The sequence below is a fragment of the Hippocampus zosterae genome, chromosome 13 (genome assembly GCF_025434085.1).
Source record: "Hippocampus zosterae strain Florida chromosome 13, ASM2543408v3, whole genome shotgun sequence".
Lineage (NCBI taxonomy): Eukaryota > Metazoa > Chordata > Actinopteri > Syngnathiformes > Syngnathidae > Hippocampus > Hippocampus zosterae.
The window spans coordinates 8,404,610-8,431,567 of NC_067463.1; the positions used below are offsets into that span (position 1 = coordinate 8,404,610).

General features: G+C 42.4%; 1 protein-coding gene across 5 annotated transcripts; it reads right to left on the reverse strand.

Annotated features, from left to right (window-relative positions):
• Positions 1 to 153: 153 nt before the first annotated feature.
• evi5l (ecotropic viral integration site 5 like) lies at positions 154 to 26,144 on the reverse strand. 5 transcript variants are annotated; one of them, XM_052084072.1, is made up of 20 exons: positions 25,770 to 26,144; positions 18,062 to 18,424; positions 17,653 to 17,842; positions 16,251 to 16,475; positions 15,057 to 15,131; positions 14,773 to 14,898; positions 14,487 to 14,630; positions 14,324 to 14,413; positions 13,478 to 13,575; positions 13,289 to 13,349; positions 12,157 to 12,210; positions 11,891 to 11,923; positions 10,854 to 10,994; positions 9,750 to 9,866; positions 8,966 to 9,106; positions 8,679 to 8,855; positions 7,906 to 8,052; positions 7,641 to 7,736; positions 7,170 to 7,265; positions 154 to 5,045 (listed from the first exon to the last, which is right to left on the reverse strand). In XM_052084072.1, the coding sequence occupies exons 2-20, from the start codon at positions 18,301 to 18,303 to the stop codon at positions 4,737 to 4,739; spliced, it is 2,562 nt and encodes an 853-aa protein (XP_051940032.1). In that variant the 5' UTR covers positions 18,304 to 18,424; positions 25,770 to 26,144; the 3' UTR covers positions 154 to 4,736. The 5 variants fall into 5 exon arrangements, with proteins under 5 accessions (XP_051940032.1, XP_051940031.1, XP_051940034.1 ...); XM_052084071.1 differs by having other exon boundaries at positions 8,679 to 8,858; positions 25,770 to 26,143; XM_052084074.1 differs by lacking the exon at positions 11,891 to 11,923.
• Positions 26,145 to 26,958: the final 814 nt, after the last annotated feature.

The window sequence follows — 26,958 nt, forward strand, 5'->3', positions numbered from 1 at the left end:
CCTGGTGAAGCTGATCGGCTCTACGCACTGCGACGACCCAGCCGAATGAGACTGGGCCCCCGCGTCGCAAGAGCATTATTATTATTATTATTAATTTTGGCATACTGTTGCTTTCACAGATGTAATAGGACACAAGCAAACCTTCACAAAAGGTGCAATGATCATGTTTTATTTAGTATTGTTCGTGGGATACAGAACACGGAAAGGTCTTTCATTGTAGTACTCGACTTTATGGAACACAAGTGTCAAAGTCAAGGCCCGGGGGCCATATCTGGGCCACCACATCAAGGCGCTTTTAAATAAAATGCATCATTATTATTATTATTATTATTATTATTTTATGTGGCCCGCGAAAGCAAATAAAGCACGTCAAGTTCCATAATGCTTGCTAACGTCTGAACCAAAATTTCAAATTGTCACATGTAATCCACAATAACAGTCATTATTCTTGACTTCTGATTTTAAAACTAGTTATCCATCAATTTGTTGTTCGCTGTGTATGTAATATGTGGGGGTGATTAAACAGTTATATGGTTTCCCCAAATTCATAACGGCCCTCCAAGGGAAACCGTAACTTCAATGTGGCCCGCGATAAAAATGAGTTTGACACCTCTGTTATAGAAGCTTTAGTTGCATTCAGTGTACGCAACAAGTACATTGGTCAGAATGGGAGAAGGATGACGAAAATGTTTGACACCACACGGAGAACACGGTGCCATCGCATTAAGTTTCCTTAATGGCCAAAGTCTTGCTACATAAGGTGTTCAAATGCGACGAGGTGTGGAGTTTGGACGGAAGTGTACGTTTATGGCACGTGACTGATGTATGATCAGGACAAGAAAAACAGATGGGATGGCAGTAGTCGAAATGATGCAATAAAGCAAGTATCACCCAGTATTCAGAAAGTTTGTCACAGTAGTCATAGTCACATCACAGCAGTGTCACTTTAGAGCCGAGCTGTTCAGATTTACAAGTCCTCAATGGACAACGGAAATCTGAAGAGGTGGGCATGTGTGCCGCCTTTGGCAGTGAACGAAATGTTTTGAAGTCGGCGCTGTTGACTTGTGGTTGAAGTTCCATTCTCCATTTACATGAGCACCACCGTCAATTTGAATATTGTAGAAAAGTTGATTTCAGTACCTGGTTCTTCATCACAAGTGTTTTTTTCCCCGTTCACTGTAAGCGATACACAGCAAATCATTATGTTTTGAACTGAGCTATTGAAATAGTTTTCCACAAAATTCATATCTATTGAGATACACATTGAAGTGACTGTCAATGCCTTGAAATCAAACCTGACCCACCCCCTTCCACAAAAGTAAACATTTGGAAATCTTCTGGTTGGCTTCTCCTTCACCGAGGGACCATGTAGACGGGTAGGTTAGCTTCACACGCTAATCGCTAGATACTTTAGCAAGCCTCTATGCACTTGGTCGCTTGTTATCAAAAGACATTGCATAAACAAAACATAAGACCGATGACCGCGATAACTGTGTTGTATAGCATTAGAGGTGCAGCTAGTGCTGTTGTCATTCCGATGTGCCTTTTCAAGGTTGGAAACTACTCACTTTTCTTCAACGCATCATTCATAAATCTTCACTATCTGCTGAGTTGAACGGTTTTCCATTGATGATCTTATTCTCAAGCTTACAAAAAAAAGTAAATAAATAAAAATACAGTGACATTATTTTTGTGGCGATAACCATTTGAATTGCGAAAAACAAAAGCTCGCTTGTGCCTAATCAAAAAAATGTTGATGTTGGATTGCATTAAAACAAAAAAGGCCAACTCCAAATATGAAGGTCAGATTTGAGAAAGTTGAGATTTGAACCCAGAACTGCACAACTGAGAGGGAGACTTGTTACCCACTATGGGCACTGTGGCTCTCTACTGAATACTGCTACAGTAACTGAAAAACAGCCTTTTGAATTGACTTAAATTGAACTCAAGTTCTGTCCGATGCACGTGATTAAAATGTGGTTACAGCAACCACCTACCCCCCCGCGGCCCCCATTTCAAAATTACGTCCATTTAGCATATTTTAATCACGGCCAACGAATGTGCAAATTGAGTGAATTCTGTGTCGACCCACAACCAAAAGCACAAAATCTCAGTCTCCACAGTGTGCTTAAGCTTAAGAAACAGAAGGAAGTTTGACTACATTGCTAACACTGATTCCAGTGGCGAGAGGGGTCTTGTGACACGCACCAATGACCACTAAAAGGCTGTTATGTGCAACAGCACACTTGGCAAAACGACATCCTCTTTAAACCCTTTTGACGCCATTACGAGAACAAATGTTGACCTTAGATTGCATTAAAACAGTTAAGAAATGGCACACACGCACCCGCACGCGCGTACACGCAGATGCAGGCACACGCACACATACACTAGTAAGAAAAAAAAGGCCAACTCCAAATATGAAGGTCAGATTTAAGAAAGTTGAGATTTGAACCCGGAACTGCACAACTGAGAGGGAGACTTGTTACCCATTAAGGGCACTGCGGCTCCCAACTGAATACTGCTACAGTAACTGAAAAACAGCCTTTTGAATCGACTTAAATTGAACTCAAGTTCTGTCCGATGCGCGTGATTAAAGCAACCATGCCCCCCCCCCCCATTTAAGCGCAAAATCTCAGTCTCCACAGTGTGCTTAAGCTTAAGAAACAGAAGGAAGTTTGACTACATTGCTAACACTGATTCCAGTGGCGAGAGGGGTCTTGTGACACGCACCGATGACCACGAAAACGCTGTTATGTGCAACAGTACACTTGGCAATACGACATCCTCTTTAAATCCACCCCCCCCCTCCCCTGCGGACGGATAATCACCTGCAGCGGAAAACAATTAAAAACGAAGAAAACAATGTCGGTACTTTTTCTGTGTAGTGCAAAAAGCAGAACGTAGGACACCCTGCGTCTCTTCAGTCTTGACTCAAAAGTGACAGATTGATTTGCAATCTGAATGACAGACTTTTAAAGGTGTGCAGATACAGTATTTAATATTTAAACTGACCATCAGCAGGCCCGTTTGATATGCAAAAATTTGCTTATGGTAGCATCCATTTCCACACAACGTAGATAGTTGTAGTGAGCCGATGACTAGAGAGTAACGGTGACTATGTTGAGCAGTGGAATGAAAAATGACAACAAGGACATGGAGCGTCTCACCTTGCATCACAGCACAGCCAGGCAACGCTCGTGGTGGCACTCGTTTAGATCACACGCATACCGGAGGGTACGGGGAGGCCTCTGTCGGCACCTCAGACATACGTGCATGATCGTAAAAATCATATCAAAATAAATTATATAACATATAAATTACTTTAAAATACGAAAAGAAAAAAAACGATTTGGCAATGTTGAGTTTCTTCCTTTTTTTTTGTCTTCAATATTTTCACACTCTGAACGTTCTGCATGTGTTCAACATGGTGAAATGGAGGCGATGGGTGCATGGACGCCATTTAGTGATGCGAGTATGTTACTTTGCAGCTGCCTGGGCCTGTTTTGATGAGCGTGAGAGAGCCCCACGCACAGCTGATAGACCTTTTGTTGTGAAGGCAAGCCAGGACTGATGTGCCAACGGTGTTCTCCAACATTCGAACTCGATCAAGAAGGAGAGTTTGATATGGGCTGCCAGCTCATCTCACATCACCAAGACATTTAAGAAGAGCGGCCTTTGCAGGTCCATGTCAGTCTATTTTGTGTGTTGGGTTTGGATAGGTGCTGGAGTCGAGGACAGCTTTCAAAGTCCAGGTCTTCAAACGGGTAAAGTATCTCACAAAAGGAGTGCTTCACATACCGTACACTTTTGAAAATATTTTCAATTTCGTTGTTGTTTTTGTTTATGGGACTACACTGAAAAAAAGGACACTTTGCTACAATGTAGTCAGTGAACAACTTGTATAACAGTGTCTATTTATAACTCAATTCAAAATGACAAAGCCCTTCGCTCGAAACTGCTGGCGGCAGAACAAAGGACTGAGCAACCACTCAGCCGGAAGCCATGACCGGCCATTCTGAAGCAAAATGCAACATTTTTGATTTTTTAAAAAAAATTTTTAAGTTAGCTCGTTACCTGATGTAGCATTTGCCAGCGGCGCACTGTTTTGTTTCTACTTGCAACTCTAATCCAAACAAAAATATTACATTTTTCTCTGCGGACTTGACCTGGCCACCGTTGAACTTTTCGGCCAGGACCCTACCCACCTTTTTTTTTTTCTTTCTCTCTCTTTTTTTTGGGGGTAGCTAGCTCCAACGGCTAGTTAACACCTGTGGCAAGTGTGCAAACACACCACTGAAAACAGAGCAAAAGTACTGGAAAAAGAATTTGTCAATGTCATTTTCCATGATGTTACTGTTATGCGGGCAGGTTGGTCTTCAGGCCACATTGGTTGCAAAGCCGTTTGCTTGTTTTTAATACACAACGCATACTTCTTTTTTTTCTCCTTTTTACTCAAGACAGTAAACCTCAACTGAGTGGGACATTAAATCACTTCAAGACTCTTTTCTGATAAATTGTTTTGTCTTGAACTCCTGATTACTGTGAAGTGAGCTGAAATGAGTTCTCTGCCACAAGCTGCACATGGACCACTTTACATTGTAGAGAAGCGTCATTTCTTCGGTGTTGTCCCACAAAAGGATATTTATGATATATTTACAAAAACGGGAGGAGGATGCACTCACTTTGGTGAGATTCTCTCCATCAGCGTTGCCATAGTAATGGATCAGCGCTCATCAGTTCTCCATGGCCTCTGCGCACACCATACTGCTGTACAGCTGCGGGGGATCCAGGTGTGTCCGCTCCTCCGCCTCGCTGTCCGTGCTGCCTTCACTGTCCAGGCGGGTGGAGGGGTGACATGGGCCCGGTATGGCCGGGTAAAGGGCGTTGGGGGGCAGCGGGCTGTGGAGGAGGTCCTCGTCAGAGCTTAGGTAGTCACCCTCAACAGAGGCGGGGCTGGCCAGGCAAAGATCCTGGTAGTTGGCGCCCATGGTGGTGAGCCTGGAACCTGGGGCCCCGGCCTTCTGACCTCGCAATAGCCTGATCTGCAAACGCAAAGAGGATGTCACACTTTCCAACCAGCATGGCTCTCATTAGCCTAACACAACAGATTCTATATATCTATTAATGTAAAGCTGTCAATATTACTTCTTTCATTCTCAAGCGTAAATTTGGATACAGTGTATATGGTGTGTATACACTGAGCAATATTCATGCTTCCATCGCCGCAGATTTATTTATATTGGGGTGGGGGGGGGGGGGTAAGGTTAGAGTAAAAGCAGAAATTGGCAAAGTACTGATTCCCCCTTTACAATTGCTATAAATAAGCAAATAATGTGAATAAGGGGAAGGGGAACTATTATAAATAAATAATTACATACATAAATAAATAAACATTTCATCTACAAACAGTCGAAATAAGCAGGGTTTTTCCACAAATAGTGGGTATAGCTCCCATCCCTTGCAAAAATAAAAATAAAATAAAATGGCAAACTATGACTATGCAGTGGTCGACTGTTCAAAAGAAAAAAAAAACCTAGATTGGTTCATCATTTTTGTGACCTGGGCCAAAGCAATAACAGTACTGCTTTAGGACCATCGAACTGCATCTTGGTGCCAAGGAGTCACTTGGAGTGAGTAGAGGAGCTTCTTTTTGGGGCACCTATAGGCAATACCATTTTTGGGGTGCATTGTTTTTGTCACTATTGTTTCAGGTCTTTTTTTTCGCCCATAATTTAAGCTTTCTTTGTTGTTGTCATAAAACGTTGCGTTTTTAAAAACTCTTAAGCACATAGCGCCACGTCTGCGTCGATGTGCTCTTCTTACACTCATGACGGCATGAGACTTGAGATGAGATTTGGCCGCGAGCACCACAGGATTAAACAACCACAAATGACATTTGCGGACAAACAAATTGTAGCATTTTTAAGTACCGGTAATTAAAACACAGGGTCTTTCATATCACTTAATGATGTAAAAAAAAGATATTTTCAACAACAATAATTTTTACAGCCACGTCGCGTGATTCGACCTGCACAGCGTGACAACTATAATTTGAGAATTTCTTTCTCACCGCATCAGCACTCAAAATACGAGTCAAGCATTAAAAAAAAAAAACTATTCAACTGAGATTTTACAAAACGCATTTTCATTGAAACGCGAGCTTCAGTCGCCTTCATAAAACCACATCTTTGGTGACAAAGGCAGTCAGCCGATGCGTGGGAAGGGGGCTAAAAAGCATAATTTTACGCCCCTTTGGTTGAGAATCTCAGTCACCCACTGACTTGTTCTCAGAAGTGAACATTGTTATTCAGTCATAATTCTCAATATAAGGCTTGGAATGGATGTTTGGGTATTGTGCAGGCATCCCCTAATAACGTGACTTGTAAGTCTTACAAGTGCCTGAATGGCTGCATAAAAGTAAAGGACATGGTTCAATGATGAGGCAACTAGATTAAAAAGGAGGCAAAGGGGTTTCAACAACGACAAAAGTGGAAATGTTTGTGGGTGGAAGTGGGTTTTAGTGTGAATCCAAATTAACGGTGCAAGATATGCGAGGGAGCACTGTACTATTTTAAGTTTGGGGTTCAATTTTTAAGCATTTTCTTGCATCCTCCGTTTGATTTGGAAAATATTTCTGCTGCTCGGGGTGGGGTCGGGGGGCATAATCTAAATATTGTGTGACAGAAATGTGCCCCCCCCCAAAAAAAGACAAATTGCTGCTGAACCGTCTTCAGAACTGTAAATCAACAGGAAAAAAAAAATTAAACAGAAAACCACCATTCTGGAGAAATAAACCTACAAAGTGTCATAAATAAAACGTTTGTCAGTTTTTACCTCAACTGCAGCTGCAGGATTTGTGGCAAATGTATGAATTTGTCATAAATTCATACTCATCTTAATGAATTTTCGGAATTTAAAAAAAAAAAGAAAAAAACAGCCTATATTTTTAGGAAGAGTCATACGGAAGACAGAGACTGACATTTGTTGGAGAATCAATTCCAACTATGTGCACAGAAGCAGCTTGTCGAGATGGCGAGCCGCGCTTCCTGTATGACACCTACGTACTGCAGAGATTACTTTGTGGCACATTTCGAATGACATTTGCAAAAGAGCATTTCTTACCGCTTCATCTCGACTAACGGTTGAAACTTGTGAGTGTGCCTGACCTCATTCTTGAGTTCAGTGATCTGGTCCCGAAGCTGGTTGATGTACTGCTTGGAGTCAGAGTGGTTGAGCTGGCCTTGGATCAGTCCTTCCTCCTTCTGAAACGCGCACAAACGCACGCACGGTCAAGGTCCACAGCGAAGGGGGGTCCGCTAGAAGTGTTGGAGGACTAAGAACATCTTGGGGCATTGTTGCGTCGCCTGAGGTTCGCAGAATATTTATGTGTATCAGATAAAGGAGAAGAAGTGAGTGTCAAACATCTCGATGTAGGCGGCGCTCGAAAGAAGAAGCTATCTCTGGGCCTCTCGGGAGTACATCCTCGAGCCGGGCCTTCTTTTGGCCCCGAAAGACGTCCCGGGAATTACGTTACGGGAATCGTTCTTTTGGTCCAAAACACACTACATTCTGCCCATTGGGCTTCCTGAAAAGCAAGAGAAACCTTTCAGTGAGTTTTGAAAGCCAAACATCCTCACCTGTATTTCGAGTTCAGCTATCTTCTGCCTGAGCTCGGCCATGGCGGCCATGCTGTCGGCTTCCCTCAGTCGTACGGCCATCACCTCCTCTTTACTCTGAAGAGGACAATGGAGGGAGGAGTCAATTTCCGCTCGGGACTTTGGATGGGATTATCCTCACTACGACATTTATGCTTTCGGTGCCGTTTTCACTGAAGGCTGGTTCTGTATCAGCCGCGATTTCCCTCCCCGATGACTCACTCTCCACCACCCCCTCTCATCACACCTTGCAGTCCCATTCGGCTTGCTTGCGTTTCATCTCGTTGAGCTGGGCCTGAAGAGCTTTGTTCTGATTGGATAACATCTGGAGACGATCCTGGAGGGCCGAGCGCTCCTGCTCATGGCGCCCGATCAGTTTGCTGTGGATTGTGTTCTACAACAGACGAAGTGAAAACCAGGCAATTAGGACTTATTAGGTTGGTCAACATGACCCTGCGTTTTCATTGGCGAACTTTCCTTGTAGTTTGTGTTCAGCTTCTTCTAGACACGGGTACAAAAGAAACCAGCCAAGAGTGCATCCATCAGTTTTTTTTCATACACTTAGCCTATTTAGAGACGCGCAAAGCTCCATCTGACACCCCGGACTGGTCTTCAGTCAATCATAGGGCACAAAAATAAGACAGATAACCGTTCAAACTCACACAATCACTGAGTGGGAACTAAGCTTGCCTGTGCCCAAGTCAGCTGAGTGGACCACTTGCTTAAATATTTACATTTGAAACATGACATTGATTGAGAATACAAGGAATTTTTTTTCATAATTAAAACAAATCGAATCAGATCATGTGATATGCTGCGTAGGATTCATATTTGGAACCTCCTTTTACTGCAATGCTCCCCATGAATCTAATTGGACACAAACCACGTGAGACCTGGCACCCTCCCACATTCCCCAAAATCATGCGTCAGGTTAACTGAAGACAAAGTCAGCTGGGATAAGCGCCTGAATATTCGTAACCAACAAACGGTATCGAAAGGACACGGCCAGAAGTGTCAGACCTGGCTCTCCAGCTGCACGGCCTTCAGTTTGACCTCTCGCAGCTCAGCCTGGGCCTGCGCCTCCCTAAGGCGGACAGTCATCAGCTTATCTTGTAACTCATTCATGGCGTTCTTCTTTGGCGATTCCTTCCAGTGGCTGCCGCCGCCTCCTGTGCTGCCACTGCGGGACATGTGATGCTGCTGAAACACGCATGACAAAGTGGTAAAAAAACACCAACAACAAAAAACAAACCTTCCCTTCAGATCTTCACCATAAAACAAACAAACAAACAGTTCAAGTGTGTTACCTGCCAGCGCTGGTTGAGCTCTGTGACAGAGTCCTGCATCTCTCTGAATGAGCGCAGCGTCTCCAGTTCCCTCAGCTTCATTTGCTTCACCTCCTCCTGCAGAGCCGCCATGTTGTTTTCATCGGGCAAACAGCTGCTCCACTGGAATATGGGAAGGAAAAAAAAGGAAACATAAAAAAATAGTTAAGGTCAGTACAAGGTGTCGACAGCATACATCCAGCGGAATATTTCATGATATACACAACAGACAAATTGTCAGTACCCCATCTGTAGCTTGAATCTGACAAAAATAAGAACGGATAAAGCACATGGCTTTTGAATTGTGGTTCAACAGCTTTATTTTGAAAAACAAACAACCCCCGCCGCGGCCTCCAAAACAAAATGGAACGGTGGTTCCACACATCGCAATTAATTAATTACCGGTAATAGTCTTGAGGGACCAAATCTTTTGCTTTGACTCATTTTGGTGGGCGAAAGCGAAACAATCGAGTTGGTTGGCATTTTTTCCCCAGCCCTAGGCTGAACATACATGATGATTTTTTTTTTTTTTTGGTACAACCATTTGAGATAATCCAACATTTTTTTTGTCATTTTCAGTGAGAATGTAAATAATTTTTGTGTTGAATGAATCTATAGAATACACAGGTTGACTCTTTGAATCAAACTAGTGTGTTCAATGACATTGTGTCCTTTTATTGAGACTGACACTCAACTCAATTGCTATCTATGCAAATTTATGTCAATGCAATGAAATGCCGCGCTGGTGCTACCTCCATCAGCTCACCTTCTCCAAATTGAGCACCTTGTCTTGCAGTTCCTTCATGGCCCCCAGCAGCTCGGTCTCACGCAGCTTGGACTGCTCCAGCTCCGTCTGCAGACTGCTCACAAACGCCTCCGTGTACTGAAACAAACATTGCGGCAAAGTTACAGACAACAAGCGATATCGTTGAGAAACTGAACAGAATTCTAGTGATACACTGGTCATACTGCGTGTATGACAAAGCGCATCACGACAAACAGCTACAGGTTCAGGAAAGCAAATCTAATACTTTTTTTTGCTGACTTTGATGCTCAGAGCGATCGATATTTTCTATTTTTGTGATGTATTCATATACTTCGCCCACCTGCACAATATTTTGAAACCCACTGCTGGTATCAGTATTTCACAAAGATATTTGTAGGTTTTGTCAGCGTTATTAATTTTACAATATGTTGGGGCTTGGATGAATTTAAAAAGCTGCATGGTACACCTGTGACATGTGACAAATTCAGATGTTGTGTCTGTGTGTAACTGTTTTCCTTTACAATAAGAAAAATAAACATTCAGAAAACATTTTCAAGTTCATCATACATCAGCCAGAAAATTTGAGGCCAACCAATTCTGGGTTACAATGAAGGCCGCAACACAGAGAAAAAATCTGAAACCTATTTTTTCATGCCAGCGTTATACTGCAAAGTGCATGGCTAATGTTTTCCTTTGAGATGAATTACAAAAGTGTAGCGTGAGTAAAAGAGCGAACATGTCACTTTGGCCATCTCGGCTTTGTTACAGCTGCCGCTGTTGTGAAAGCGCTATATAAATCAGCATGTATTGTATTGTATTTTGTTTATCGAAGAAGAGAGTTTGAGCCCGGAGGTGATTCAACTCTAGTCGAGGGTGTCGAAACAGATTGGTGCTTCATTTAACAGAACCAAAGCAATGGTTAAAAAAATGCTTTCACATTTGTTGATTTTCAAAGGACTGAATGTTTGCATTATTTTTTTGGGGGGGGCCAGAAGCGAATAGGCTTGCCTTGTGTGTTAGCATTAAGTTAGCGGACTTGTTGGTTTTGCACATTTTTTTTCATTTCATGCCAAGCGTTCTCTACTTTTTGCTTTCGGTGATGACCTTTTGTTGCTGGAGCTCTCGAATGGTGTCCTGCGCCTTCTCCAGACCCTCACTGGCTGCGTTGCACTGCTGCCTCACCACCGCCAGCTCGCGCTTGATCACATAGTTCTCCTCGGCTTCCTGCGCCCTGGTTACCTGGCCCTGAAACGGCACACCAAAACAGCATTTGAAATGTGGAATCCTAAGATAAAAATTACACATCAACACAGGGGAAGGGGTTCATAATAAAATCATGCTGACAGGTAAGTTGCACGTGTTCAAGACTCAAAGGAAAATTTATGTTACCGGTATTTGGGAGAAAGGGAATTTGTTTTGTTTTTTTAAGGTGAGCAGCCATGACAAAAACAATTTACTGTAGAATGCCCAAACGTGAGGAAAAATACATCCCCAATGTTGCACAAAATGTTAACTTATCACAAAAAAAAGAGACCAAATATTTTGTGTATTTAAATCCCAATTTTAACATCATAAAATGTTATTTACATGCCACATGCAGGAGTTGCACAGTGTCATCCATCATAGCATCTGCATTTAATAATTGATAAGCATTTAATACAGGGGTGCCCATTAGGTCGATCCTGATCTACCGGTAGATCTAAGACAGGTCCCAAGTAGATCAGAGGAGTGTCGAGAAGAAAAAAAACCAACCAACCAATTGTGTGTCTTTGTACATGTTAGTAATATATTTTTTGTGTTAATATACACTGCACACTAATCAGTCTCATTTTCACTAAAAAAATATTTAAAAAATAAAATAAAACAGGTAAATCTTAAATTTGTGTGTGTGTGTGCGCGCGCGCCGGTAAGGGTAGATCCCCTGAGGTTAGTTGATCAAAAAGTAGATCTCCGATCCAAAAAGTTTGGGCACCCCTGATTTAATACAGTAAACGAACATGCAGATATGTTTGTGAACGGAATATATTCACAATAAAAACATTTTAAAACAATCTTTTTCCATGCAGGTTTGTTAAGGTTGGGGAAGAGTTTAGGAGAGGACTGTGAGCAGAGCAGGAGATTGGTTCATTCAAGTACTCTACCTGGATGAGTCTATCTGCCAGAGCAGCACTCTCCTACAATGTAATGAAGGGATGCAACAAGACATTGAAAAAAAAGAGGCCACAGAGAAAGCCATAAAGTAGAAAAAAAGAAAGAAAAACGAACCAATATGAAGAAGGGGGGAAAAAGAGGTGAAGAAAAAAAGAGGCAGCATGGAGATCAGTCAGAAAATAGCATTTTAGAGAGGAGGAAAAAGAATACTGGCTGTCATACTCCATTCTGTACACACTCAAAGTCCATTGCTTACCTTCTCAAGGGTTTCAATTCGCTGTTTCAGCAGTCTATTTTCTGTGCGCAACCTCTGAAAACAAGAGACAGAAACAAAGCTGTATGCTAATGTACAATAAACTGGAAGTTAACCCCAAAATTTTCCGGAAAGTACTCTGTTCAATATTTCTCCATTAATCAAAACATTCGGATTATATTGTGTTGGCAGAAGAAGCGTTGAACAGTAAATTCCACCTTTTTTTGGAGGGGGGGGGGTCAATTTCAGGGGGCGGCCATTTTGCCAGTTGATGTCGAGTGAAAACGACACGGGTTGCTTAGGGCATGACCAATCACAACTACTCACATGATTTTTGAAGCTGACAACAAAAAATCAGGTGCATGTTACGGCTTAACTCGTATTCCACGAACTAAATAATGTAATATTAATCAGACTGCTGTGTTTGGACTCGTGGAGGCTAGTGGAACAAACTACTGTAAGGAAATTTTTGGAGTTGATTTCCCCTTTAAGAATTCTGATGATTATATACGTTGGGTGGAACATGGCTCGGTTCACTATCAATTTGGTTAAGCAACACTTGCTGGCATCAATGTGGAACTCTCGCTCAGTGGGACACAATGTTACAGTCGTTTGCATTTAGGAGAAAGGGGGTTGGAAAAGAATCATAGCATTCCATTCATTTCAAAGTTTTTTGAGATGGGATTTGAATTACCAGCATAAAAAACAACAACAAAAAAAACTCAATTCTAGTCAAGGCACTATTATAAGAGCCCCCCGCCCCACAAACCATGTAATAGTATAAAAGAAAAAAAATGCCTAATATGAAAAACATATTTCCACGAGACAAATGTCTTAACCCAAGAAGTACATCGAGATAAAGCTCAGAAAATGTCATGTCGTGTTCCCAAGAAAAATGAAATTCTTTCAGATTAAAGAAAAGAAATACTGGTTTTACATTATTTAATGTTTACTTGTTATATGTAAACTGCCGGAATATTATTCTCGAAATAAAGCCCCCTAAAATTATTGCTCCGATAAAAAAAGAAAACAAACAAAAATAATACCGTCTTTAAATACAACATATTTTTTCATTGATTGCGAAAGCAAATGTCAAGTGCCCTTTCCAAGGATGAATGTCATAAAAAATACACACCTTAATCTCAATTTGCTCCTCCATTTCTTTGTTCTTGATGGTTGTATATTCTTTCTCCAGCCTGATGTGAAGAGAGAGAAACAACAAAGGCTTCATATTTGAACCGAGCGACACCAAAACGAGTTATTTGGCTCTGGGTTTTGCTGGATAAGCCTCCTGTCGGGGCTATGACCTAACGAGGACTCTCACTTCTTCATTCTCTTGGGGTTGTACTTGATCTGGTATGCCTTGAGGATCAGCTTGTCTGGGCAGCTGTCAAACTGGTGGGGTATCACCTTCTGAAAATGCTGGAAGACAAAAAGTGTGAGGGGTGGAGGGGTGTGCAGTTAGAGAGAGACGCGTGGATGCGCCCGCATTCAAATCGGACAAATTTGCAGCTGCTGCATCGTTCGACGAGAATAACCTTGACATCGTATATATTTGTATACTTCTCCGCCTTTTTTCATGAGAACAACACTTGTCGGAAGTTTAGCTTATTTGTTCCCATGTAGGCACTTCAGCTAACCGGCCGTTGCTCGCAGGGAAATGGGGCACCGTACAAATAGTATGCATGAAGCGAAACAGCAGAAACCAGGGTGGTTGGGAGACTATGCAATGTGGAAGGGCGGTTTAGTATCTTTACAACTTTGTGTGAATTTCATCATATGAAATGTGTACTGGTCAGTGTCTTGGTGACCCGACACACCGGTGCTACTGTGGGACGATTAGTATTATTTTTACGTACACGAAACAAGTAACAAAGTCTCTAACGAGTTGGAAGTCGGAGATTTATGGACAATCGATAGCATTTGGCAACCCTCGTGACCCGAATAAGGTTAAGATGTATGAAAATGGTCCATTGTTATATTTGACTCCAAAAACATGAATGTGAGAGAGAGTAGTACCAGCATTTTATTTGGTACAGTTGATCCCTGAATACCCGTGGTTCTGCACCCGAAGATTTTCATATTCAAGAAAAAAAATACCCCCCCAGGTGTCCAGAAAAGAGCCATATAAATTTGACGCATTGTTATTAGGATTATTATTATTATTGACCTGTGACATGCCCTCCATGTCCAGCTGGATGAGGTCCGTCTGGTTGTACTGCAGAATGGCCATGCCCACACGGAAGATGATCTCAAGGCCCTTCAGGAAGGTCACACAGCTTGGTTTTATATGCTGACTCAATACACGGATATAGATCATGTCATTCTCCTACCTCATACATAAAAATATCAAATATGCGCGTGGCGACGGGCAAAGGGAGAAACGTGAGGAAGAGCGTGAGGAACCAAGATGAAGCGTACATGGACGTATGAAAACTCTGGGACCGGAAATGGACGTTAAGCTCTGGAAGTTGTTCCTGATATGACAATAAAAAAAAATAATAATAAACAGTTGTTTTTCTAAGCAGACGTAAGAATCAAAAATATTGCAACTTTGCTGCTCTCTAGTGGATGTAACTTGCCCCTGATTGCTTTTTTTTAAAATTTTTTTTTTTTAACCTGTAGCAGATATTCAAACTGGTAGATGCAGAGTCCCAGTTCAGCCATGCTGGGTTTGAAGAGCTCTCGCAGACGGTATTCCTGCATCAGACGCACAAAGACGCAAAACGCCTCTTCTTCGGGCATCTGGCACAAATGTGTAAGTGGAGAGTTCCCTCGTTAGCAACGGTGGTATTACACGGTGGCACTCTTATTAACACTCGAGAAGTTCTATTACCACATTGGACTCTTTTTCATTTATTACAGATTAATGTAGTGAGACAAATTAACCCCGGTAGCATTACCTGCATGAGCAGCAGGCCAACAATGAATGCACTGCCTTGGCAGTAGCCCACCTCTCGATCCACAAGAGAGTATGCCTGGGGGAAAAAAAAAAAAAACGGACGCAAATGACCTACACGATACATGTTAAAACATATTTTTAAAATTTTGGGATTACATGTCAAGACCGGAAGACAAATTCAAAGATAAACATAATGAACAAAACCATAGCTGACCCAAGAATTGTGACAGCAATTTCAAAATGCCCAATATTTCATCAGACATGCAAAATAAATAGCCGCTAAATTCACTCCTCAGGCAAAAATTCCGATTAAATGTTGATTTTGGTTCGTTAAATTAGCTACCTATTTAGGCATTCATAGACATTTTTTTTACATTTACAAATTTAAATTGGTGCGTTGTAAGTCAGATCACAACAAGAGTGAAAACAAAGCTCTGGCTTTACTGCTTCAACTTTTCACGCTTCATGAAACAATAATGTGTAAACATGCACTTCTAAAGCACTTAACTTATCTACAGGACAAACTATACAAATATACTGCATGTATAAAAACAAATCCAGCCAACAATTTGAAATTTGCATTCTAACACAATGCAACGCCCATTTGAATTCAATGAATTGTTCAACTCTTAGTGCATACTGTACAGACAGCACATCATCAACTCATAGCATATAGGCAGAAAAAATCGTTGGCACCGCCCTACCCACTCTTGAGGACTTGCACACTGCAAGAATCAAGACAAGGGCACGGAAAATCCTCCTGGATCCCCCGCACCCTGCCCACCACCTTTTTCAGCCACTCCCCTCAGGCAGACGCTACAGATCCATGCGCACCAAATCCAGTAGACACTTAAACAGCTTCTTCCCTCTAGCCATTAACTCCTTAAACAGTCACTGACAGTCACTCTTCTTGCACCACAAAATGGTACTTCAAAACTAGTGGTTACTCTAAAATGGTTCAATGATTTTGTTGTTTACGATGATACTAGTGCAGCGTGTTATACCGGAGACAAATTCCTTGTGTGTTCTACATACTTGGCCAATAAAGATGATTCTGATTCTGATTCTGATTTGATCGTCGACATATTTTCGGAATACTGTACAGGCATGTAGGGTGACATCAATGTTGATTGCAAAAGACAGCATGTCGTGCCTCTTCCACAAGGTCAAACATCACAACCTGATGTGTTTTTACCTTCATGACATTGAAGAGGACCTCCTGGCCCAAACTGTCCTGACCTTTGAAGAATTCATGCTCGGGGTAGGTGCGGGCAATGTCTCTGCGGATCAACTTCTCGCATGGGGATGACATCTTGAGCAGCTCCGAGTACTGATTCTTCACCGGCATGTCTGTGGCGTTGCCCAGCAACTGCCACACAATGGCCCGGAAGTGATGCGGAATGCCCTTCCGGATCAACTCCTGGATGACACAGCCACGGATCAATGCAATACTTATGCATGAAGACAGAAAACAGAAAGAAAATTTGACGTCTCACATTTGGAATATTTAAACCAATTAATTTGGCCGTGGGTTTTGTGGGGCAGGTCCCCTATCAAACTCATTTAGTTGCAGACAGGGGCCTGATGTTTCCCTCAGAGGGCTGTGAGAAGAAATCCATCTAAACTAGCGTGCTTTAAACACTTTAATGACACTGTAATGGGAGTTTAATTTAAACTAAATACACAACAACGTACACATATTGTATATTTAAATACAAGACATGCATCTTTTGAAAAACATTACCAGTGCTAAAAGTCAACTCCATTACAAAATTACTGAGTGAAAAACACACATTCACACTTTTGGCTACATTCGCGTCCAATTCAGTGTTTTTGTAGTTATCTGTTCAAAGACAGAATTTTTGGACTCCAGCATAAATATTTGAGTGAGATTGTCTAGACCCCGAATATAAGACGACCAGCACTTTTTCAGTCTTATTTGAATGCAAAAAACACCGTCTTATATTCAGGCCAATACGGTAAATTCGTTATTTTAGCCGCTTGGAATTGACATTGATTTACATGTACCAGGAGAAGTGAACCAAGCTACAGCTTCTTGTTGGCTTTGAAACTTAGCTTGTAGCTGACGTGTGCCCATTTGGAGCATGACGTCTCTGATTCACTAGTGAGAGGACACTTTGATTCTCTCCTCTTTCATCTCAAACTGCTTTATACAACATGCTTTATGTTAACCGTTTTGTTAAGCGGTTTATTACAGCTGCAGCTGTTGTGAAAATGCTATATAAATCAGGATGTATTGCATTGTATTTATTCTTTCTGTGCGGCCCAGTACCAAATGACCCACGGACTTGCTGCCTGAGATGATACGCGTCTCCTCCAGATTAAGGTCAATGCAATACAAATCACTTAGTTTTTGTGTAGATCACTGAAGCAAGGGGGCTGGTTGCTTTGCGGTGTACTTGGGAAAAAAAAAATCAATATCAAGGAATCTGTCTTTAGAAAGGTCCCCATTTTCTTTGGCTTCCTGCTGTAGTAGTACACTCAGAGAACACTTAAGTTGCTCGTTGATAAAAGGCAAAAGAAAAGGTGGCTGAATATCTGGCAGTCAGCGGGAATTAGCTCAAGCTGCAATTCACCTTGAGGAGCTTGTCCTTCTTACGTCTCCATTCTTCCCATTCGTTGACAATGCGGCCCCAGAGGATCCAGGTGTCCTCCTCCAGGTGGGACAGATTCGAGGAGGCGGAGGAGCTCGACACCAGCGAAGAGCCGCTGTTGCGCCGCGAGCCCGTCATGGAGCGCATGGACTTCGAATCGGCCTCCAGTAACCTTGGAGTAACAGACCAGTGCAACATTAGTAAGGATAGGAAGCAATACTTCCTTAATTGGGTGGCGGGACGACACATTTACCAAGGAATATTAGGGGCACACTGAAAGAAATAACAAAACACGAAATTAATTTGGAAAAAAAAAGCCAAACATTTTGAACAATACTTATTGATTGATATTCTTTGGACTGCAAATCACTTAACCAATGTGGCCTGTCACCTGTTCTGTTCCTCCAGTTTAGCCAGTAGCTCCAGTTCATCTGGACTGAGGTTCTCCGAGTCTGCCGGAGAAATTGCGGGCGCTGACAGCGCCGCATCATGGGAAGAGGAGTCCGGGCTGAGGACCGGACTGCCTGTCGACAGGGGATCTGGATCCAAACCAGGAGGGGAAGAGGGGCAGTCATTGTGTGTGGGGGCCAGGCCAGAGCCCTCTCGCTCTGGGCTGCTGCTGGCTAGAGACATGACGTTTGTTGCTGAGCGGAGAAGCGGCGCAAGTGTAAACTCCTCGTCTGCCTCTGGCCTCGCCTTCTTCGGGATGTCAGCTGACTGACCGAAGAGCCAATAGGATCAGAGGTCTTCAAACCTGGCACAGAGGGATGGCGAAATGTTCTTGAAGGTTTTCAACAAGTTTTGATGTCACCGCATTGCCGTTCTGAATAATCACTTTCCAGTATTCCTCCAATGAGAGACCTTACCACAAATAAATGCCTGCGATTGAGTTCATTAAAAAAATAAAATAGGGCACAAATATTTGAAACTTATTCAAGTATTTCAATTTTTCTTAATGGATATTTAAATTGATATAAACAAAGCCGCCTCCTACCACAGTTGGGCCAGGGCCTCTTTGATCCAAGGATAAACCGTCGGATGCTCATTTGAATGTAAAGAAGTAAACATTAGCGTATACCAGACAGTGCGTCCCCAAAGATGCACCAGACGCCCCCAAAGATAAAATAACAGCAATGATGTTTATGTGACTCAGCACCAACGTGGCTTTTTCTCGTGTTGTCACACTGCAGTCACAACAACCTCCTCTGAAATTCGCGATGGTGGTTTGCAAAGGCCCGAAGAACGTGCCCAAAGAAAAGCTGCAAGAATACAAGTTGAGAGAGTTCACAGCCGAGGACTTCAGTCAAGTTATTAATACAATACAATACAAGCTGATTTATATAGCGCCTTCACACTCAAACCAAACATTTCGAGTTAATGGAACAAGAAGAACCGTTTGGGACTTCCAAGACGATTACATCATTGTTTCCATGAGTTGTTTAATGAATGTTAAAAGTGTTTTTGTGCTCCACCGCGCACCAGTTATTTATTTTCAGGTTATTTAAGGCATTTGTACCCTGAGCACAACATTCATTTTGCTCATGTTAACCAAATTCAGCGCACGGCGTATCTTCTACGTTTAATTCTCCATTGTTACATCCATTTTTTTTTTTTTACACATGCATGCGTTGGCTATAAAAAGGCCCTTGTGATCATTTCACACATACCAGAGAAAAACAATCCCTCATGCCTGCCTTTATCTGAAGACGGCCCACAAACACACCATCAGTCTTTGAGACGCAGCTCCTTAAATCGATCCATTGTGTTTCAATAAAAATATATATACTGTATATGCCCCTCACTGCAAGCACCGTTTAACCAATAATGATAATCTGTAACCTGACGACACGATAAAATGTCCACTGCAGTGACGGCTGTCCCCGAAAGGGTTAAAAGACACAGCGTGACTAACTGTGCTACTTTTTCCAGGAATACATTCTCAAATTAATGAATTCATTTCAACATCCTCATTTCCTCTACCTGCGGCGAAGCTTCCTGTTGTCTCTTCCCTGCCACTGTATCACCATCAATCAATACAATACATCCTGATTTATATACCGGTAGTGTTTTCACAACAGCTGCAGCTGTAACAAAGCGCTTAACAAAACAGTTAGCATAAAGTAAAATAATAAACACAACACAACATAAAACACGGACAGTCGTGCAATCCTAACCACTGTTCCCTCACACGCTTTGTTGTTTAAAGCAGTTTGAGATTAAAGAGGTGAGACTAAGTGTCCTTTCACCAGTGATCAGAGACGTCATAGCTCAAAATGTGCACACGTCGGCTACAAGCTAAGTTTCAAAGTCAACAATAAGCTGTAGCATCCATTGATGAAAAAAAGAGATTGGTTCACTTCTCCTGTTCCATGTAAATCCATTTCAATTCCAAGCGGCGACTCTCTGTTCCAAATACGCATCTGCGCTCCGCGCCGACGCTCCTCTCTCCTTATCCTCAACGTCAGCAGCCATCCATCCAGCCGCTCCAACGCAGACTGTCCAACAGCGCCGACATCTCCACTGAACAAAACGGGGCTGTGAAAAATACTGCCCATCACAGGCGCAAAAAAACGACAGTCAAAATGACGCCAATATTCCTCCCAAGCAAAATCAGCGCTGGTACAGGTGTGCTACAGAGATGGCGCAACCACCAAGCACAGATTCTTCTCCTTTGACTAATGTCGTGGCCAAAAAAATGCTGAAAAGAGTCCACATCAGCTCCACACGACGAAACAACAAACACCATGTGACAAAACAACAAAAAACGACAAAAAGAAGAAGAGCACTTGCCGACGGCTGCCTACTCGGGTGCCATCTTGGAAAAAAAAAAATCAATCAGGATTAATTCACGTGTGGCAGCCAAATTTGAGATGACGATTCAAATACGACTGCACAAACCAAAACAAACACGGCTTTAACATTCTTTTTCTTTAACATTCTTTTCACATTTAGCTTGGGGATAAATTTAACAAACAGTCAGCCAGGTATGAGTGGAGCGCATGTTGCCATTGAGCATCAGTAAGTGAGTCTCATTCAAAACAAGAATAACAATGGAATGGAATGGGGACCGGAATCCCAGAATGGCTCATGTTCCACTGTATTTTGAATTCAATGCCAGATCATTTGTACTGTATGAGCATCGCCTACAACTCTCGACAGTAACAAATGGACTATGAACACAAGTCCATGACAGTGTCAAAGACACTCCTGACAAATCAATGCTTTGTCACAAATATGTTGAGACCACCGTTTTATAAGGCTCTTGATGCATATTGAGAAAAACTCGAGGACACAACCCAGCATGACAACAAAGTGCACAAACAAAACAAGCAAAGCACAAAAACAGCGAGGACAGGAGTGCAGCGACAGCGTCAACACAGAAAACAGCGCTCGGGGACGAGACAAGGGACGCATTCATGCGTGGTGCGGCCAGCCCAATCAAAAGAGCCATTAACAAGCCAATGAGACCAATTACTTTTGGAGCAAGAAACAGTATCCGGGTGCTACAGAGTTTCTCGGCCAAGAATACATCAAAATGTACAACATATGAACACGGTATAACCACTTGTCATGACAGACATAGCCTAGCTTCTAAACCAGAGCTGCAGCGTTAGCTTTCTAATCGGGGTAGACGAGACGAGTGGTTCACCGAAGCAGGACTCAATGCGACGCTGAAACAAACATGCTCCGAACCAGGAAATGAGAGTAGATACCTTGAAACAGGAGTCAAGATAACGATAAAAGGCGCTACATTTAGAATACAGTCTGCTTTTGTCAGACAAGCGGCGTGACCCTTCAGAGACATCTCAGCAACAACAAGGACTGTTCATTGTCAGGGGCCGGAGTGTGAAATGTGTCAATCATGCATGACGGCAGCGGAGCGATACGTTGCTGCTGATGCATTTTGTTATTTGAAGGACACCGTGAAGGCCTCAGACAAAGTGAGGCGAGCCCAGATGTTGCGAGCGTGACCGCGTGATGACTCAAATGTAAACCCAAACCAAACCCGCCCAGACAAGTTGTGTTGCCGTCGTCCCGACAAGTCGGTTAATAGGTGACTCATCAGTCTCAGCCCATGATTATCAGGTAGCTTGTACGTCCCTATACCGTCATGTGTGACTGGTTGTGCGCCATTATCCGGCACAGTGCCTTTGTCCCGGTGCTCTGCATGCACATTTCAGTGCAGAATGTGCCTGATTTACAAATTCATTGCCCTTGGTAGAGGGAAGCTTCTCAAAGAGCCCATCTGGCGAGCTGCCTGGGGCACTAACACTGTTGATCTCCTTCACATTAGCTGTTTTCTAATAAAATAATAATAATACCACTATGTTCCAAACACAAAATCCTTCATGTCCTGATCCGTTTCTTGAAACGTAAACGTGCAAATTTCCCCTGCGTGTAGCTAATAAAGGTTATGTTATCCATGAAAGGGGAGGAAAAAAAATCTGTATGAAGGCAACTAGTACACAATCACTTAGAAGGGCAGTTCTCATCTGGTGAGTCGAGACACAGATGTAGGTCACGGACCCATTTTATTGGGGGTGAGGTGGGGGGGTCGTGGACAGTTACACACACACACACACACAACCCCCCCCCCAAAAACCCTCATAATTAAAAAAAAATACATGTACTGTATTCATATTCAGATCATTTTCCCCTAGTACCACATTGAAGTGTAGCTACCAAGTTCCCACACTGGATATATTTCGAAAGGGACAAGCAATGCGACCATCTTGTGTCCTGGCAACAACTTTAGTTTGTCACAAAATTCAGTGGAATAAAACTTCTGGTTGGCAAAAGTTCCCAAGTGAGAACGAAAAATTTCACATCCATCCAGATCTCATTCGCTGCCATCAAGGCAATTAGGGAATGGGGATTTTGGGTGCGAGTCCAAACTCTAAGGTTCTTGTTCTGTTTTTTTTTTTTTTTTTTGGTAAAATGACCCCCGCCCCAAAAAAATTTCTATTTATATTTTTGTTCCTTCTTCATGGTGCGTTTTTTTTTTTGACTGGTGTGACCTGCTACACCAGACCGACTTCTCACACAGTATCTCATCTAAACATTTCTCTTCGCTTCATGACGTTAAACATACTCCCAATGAATAAATCCTCCTCTCCGAACTATTTCAAAACAATACCTGGACAATGACATTGGGCGATCAAAGCATAGATGTATTTAATGTTTCCTCCCGGGTGTTCAGTCAGTTGACCTTTTGAATCAGTGGTGACGCCAGCAGGCGACTTCAAATCGGTAATGAATAAACGTGAACCAACAAGATGAAATCATTTCAGAGTGAGTTGAACTTCCGTGACCGACAAACATTTAGACGGCCATATTTTGATTCCCACCTAATTATTTGGACAGTGTTTACATGGTTGTATGACTCCAAGAAGGCAGTGAACAGCACAGCACAATTCAGTCATATACAGTCTTCGGGACTCGTTGGAGCCATTTACAAAAGTGCTAGCCTGCGGGAACAATAAGGTGGAGTACAAGACGAATCATTTCGAGTTTGAGCTGCTGCTTTCAGGGGGGGTGTGGGGGGGGGGGCAGTTCAGCAAGCTGCTCTGTGCCAGCAAAAAGGAAATGAAGTGCAGCAGTACTGCGCTACAGAACCTCGACATTGGGAAGCCTCCAGCCATTCAGGGTGGCCCGCTCTTTGGATCAAAGTTACCATTTATGGCTTGAAAAATAAAACTACACGAAAGAAAATGAGTCTGCGTCCCATACCACATTTTGACATAGTTCAAACTGTTTTTACAGAATAAGAGGCGGGAATTTCCTTGACCGATTTCAGGTGAAAATAATTGTCCATTTTTATGTATTAATCACTCTTTGAATGTACTGAACTCCTCTTTCAGTGCCAGTACTGTATTAATTTCGAGAGTAAAGGCCTTTTTGCATGCACGGGTGTTAATACATTGACAAATTGCTCTCCACTGAGAATACCTTTTTTTTTTTTACATGACTACTATTCACGTTATTTTCCTACATCCACTGAAAAAAAATGAAAAAAAAAAACACACACACACTGTATAGCCACGCATCTATTCATTTTTGTAGAAAAGCAAAGATTGTGAGCGGTGTCACTCAGTGTGACTTTATTTTAATAAATAAAGGCCAACAAAAGTATGATTAATGTAATTGTCTGAGCAGATCATTTGAAGAAAAAAAATTGGTTTAGTTCAATTGAATCTTGTCTGTCAAAATCGTCTTTTCATGACAGTTTTCCCTTGCCCACCATTAGATCAGTGCCTTTGCTTCTTGACATGAAAATAATCTGTGAACATTTAATCATCTCTTCTCAACAATCTGTTAACCTTTAATCATCCCTCCTCAGTGTCATCACATGCTTGCAAAGCTTTTACAGAGTAGAATGAGCTGAAATCATCCTCGTGTTTAGACTGGAGGCTAATTTCATACAGTTTGTACCCAGCTTTAAATACACCACACTTTCTCGGTCGCACAAACGGACAATATTCGGATTGCTGATCCAATGACTTTCGAAATCCCACATAGCTGCATTATGCGGACATGGTCGAAGCAAGTACAGTACTGAATTGAAAGAGCTAAAGGGGTGAGTCACAAGTGTACTTTGTCTTTGGGTCTGTGCTCATGAGATCAGATCAAAAAGACTTAAAGTGCTTAAAACAACAAATAACAAGATCACCAGGAAGTGAGAAAGAGATTAGTTTCCCCTCGGGACCCAAACGTGTGATATGCCGTTTGCTGAGAATCAACTCAGTGTATTCATCAGTGGTAGGTTTAAGATTACATCCAACAGACGATGATCAAGGGCTTGGTGAGCAAACCCTTGAAGCAGAGCTATTTCAAGTAGTCATTGTGTCAACCGGATAAGTGATTTCCAAAGTTTTCCAGGTGAGGATACAGTGCAGCAATTTCCCTCCGGGGACCTTGACTAACTCAGCTGGGCCCAACTATTCGTGGGGGATTGTGAAAATATGGTTATAATTTACAAGCGTTGAAACGCATTAATTTTACATGTAAAAATTATCCCCCCCCCCCCCCCGAAAAAAACCCCGCTGATATCCTTTGTTTTCCACGAAAAACTGTGGAAGAAAAGGGGAAAAAGTATATTTAAAAAATATCCGCAAATAAGTGAATCGGCGAGTACCAAACTGCGTACATGCGGTGGTCCACTGACTGTATGTCATATGTGCTTAGACTAGTAGAGGAACGTGGAAAATATTGCAAAAGAAATACATACATTTGGAATCAAAAAAACGTTGTAGGCTCTTTCAGAGGCCGTGCTGTACATTCTGACGACTGTACCTGAAAACTAAAAAGAGGAATAAACTAATAGCAATGTTTTGCCCAAAGTATAACTGCAAGTTAGCTGTATTTCCTCAAATAGTGGCCCTTCCTCTACAAACCGCTGTCCTCCAATTTTTTGCCCGGTACCACACATCATTTACTTATGACAAATAAACGAGTCCCTCAAATTGCTCTCTTTTTCCAGTCATAAAATACTCGTCGCTATTTAATAAAGAGGAGGATGAGTTCCACTAATGCTTCGTCCAACACAATTTCCATAACAGACTATCATCAACATGACAGCTCATCTCCGATGATATCAGAGCGGGTCTGCTTTGTAACTAGGATACCCGAACAGGCCAGCACGCTGTGTGCAGTCAATCCACGGCTGAGGCGGAATTAACATCTGTGGTTTGAAATGACACATCTCCTCCCGGTAGGGAGTGCAGATACCACCGGCTTCCCACGACAGCAGCGTGGTTGTGTAACAGCATAAAATAACGAGAGCAGGACAACACAACAAGGCCATCCGACATGATTTTACCCATGCAAATAAAGCAAGAATAATGAAAAAAAAAACAGGGGTGCGAATAAATATGAACGTCGGCGTCTTGTTTGAGAGGACATGTGACGGAATGTAGCTGATGCAGCGAGGAAGAGTGGAACATTTGAACATTTATGACGACATTCATCGATGTTTGAGCTAGGTGGGCCTCTGTTGTACTTTAGCAGTGCAATTTGACAAGAACCGCCAAGGTGGTCTCGCAACAACACTGTCACCAAGCTAAATGAATGTAAACAGAAAACATAAGTGCAGTACTTACCAGACGCGTTTTTCCATTCCGCCACAGTACAGATTCAGTCTCACCAACGACAGCAACGCCTAAATATCAACACCGCTCGTGTTATCGGCTAATTAAAATCCTCATTTATTAGACCGTCGAAGACAACACACACTCGGATAGCGTCCAACGCAGTGCCATCCCTCCCGGCAATGCCAGGCCCGGCAGCTGCGATCGAGCCAGGCCAATTAAAGATGCCAGCAATGTGTTAACGTTTATATATTTTTAGTTTGGAAGCAGCGGAAATAAACATGACTGCAACACCGACTCAACAGGGGAATCGGCGCAAACGGCAGCATCAATCACGACGAGGAAATCATTGAGGGTGGCTGGCGTTCGGCAGCCTTCGGGAAGGAGGAGCGAGCCAATAAGCGCGGACAACGGCGAATGATTGACAACTCGCCGGCCAATCGCCTTCTGAAACTACTGCCTCTTGCGAAGAAGAAGGGTTACAACAACCAATCACCGTCGATATTTATTATGACGAAAGGCGGGGTTTGCAGGTGTTACAGAGGTTCACGCAGAGGAATTAAGAGCAACATAGATAGATAGATAGATAGATAGATAGATAGATAGATAGATAGATAGATAGATAGATAGATAGATAGATAGATAGATAGATAGATAGATAGATAGATAGATAGATAGATAGATAGATAGATAGATAGATAGATAGATAGATAGATAGATAGATAGATAGATAGATAGATAGATAGATAGATAGATAGATAGATAGATAGATGTGCGTACTTATGTACTTACGCGCATACATATGTTCATACATGCATACATACAGTACATACATACATGCATAACGTACTGTGAATTAAAAGATCATGGAACATGGACCACTGCAAGATCATAAATTGAGCCAATGTCACAACTGTTTACGAATCCGTTTAACATACTTTCAGTGATATGCAATGCTTTCCACTCTTGGAGATAACCGGTGTTTATGGGTGTTCTACAGGGGGCGGGGGTAAGGTCTATTGCTGCGTTCCCGAAAAGTGAGAAGTCTGACTTTTCTGACCTCTAACAAGTAAAAAATATTTTATTATACCATGCATGTTTTGGGAATGTGGAAGGAAATTGGACTACCCGTAGAAAACCCACAGGCACCGGGAGAAATCCACACGCTCTGAACCGAATTCTGGACGTCTTGACTGTGAGG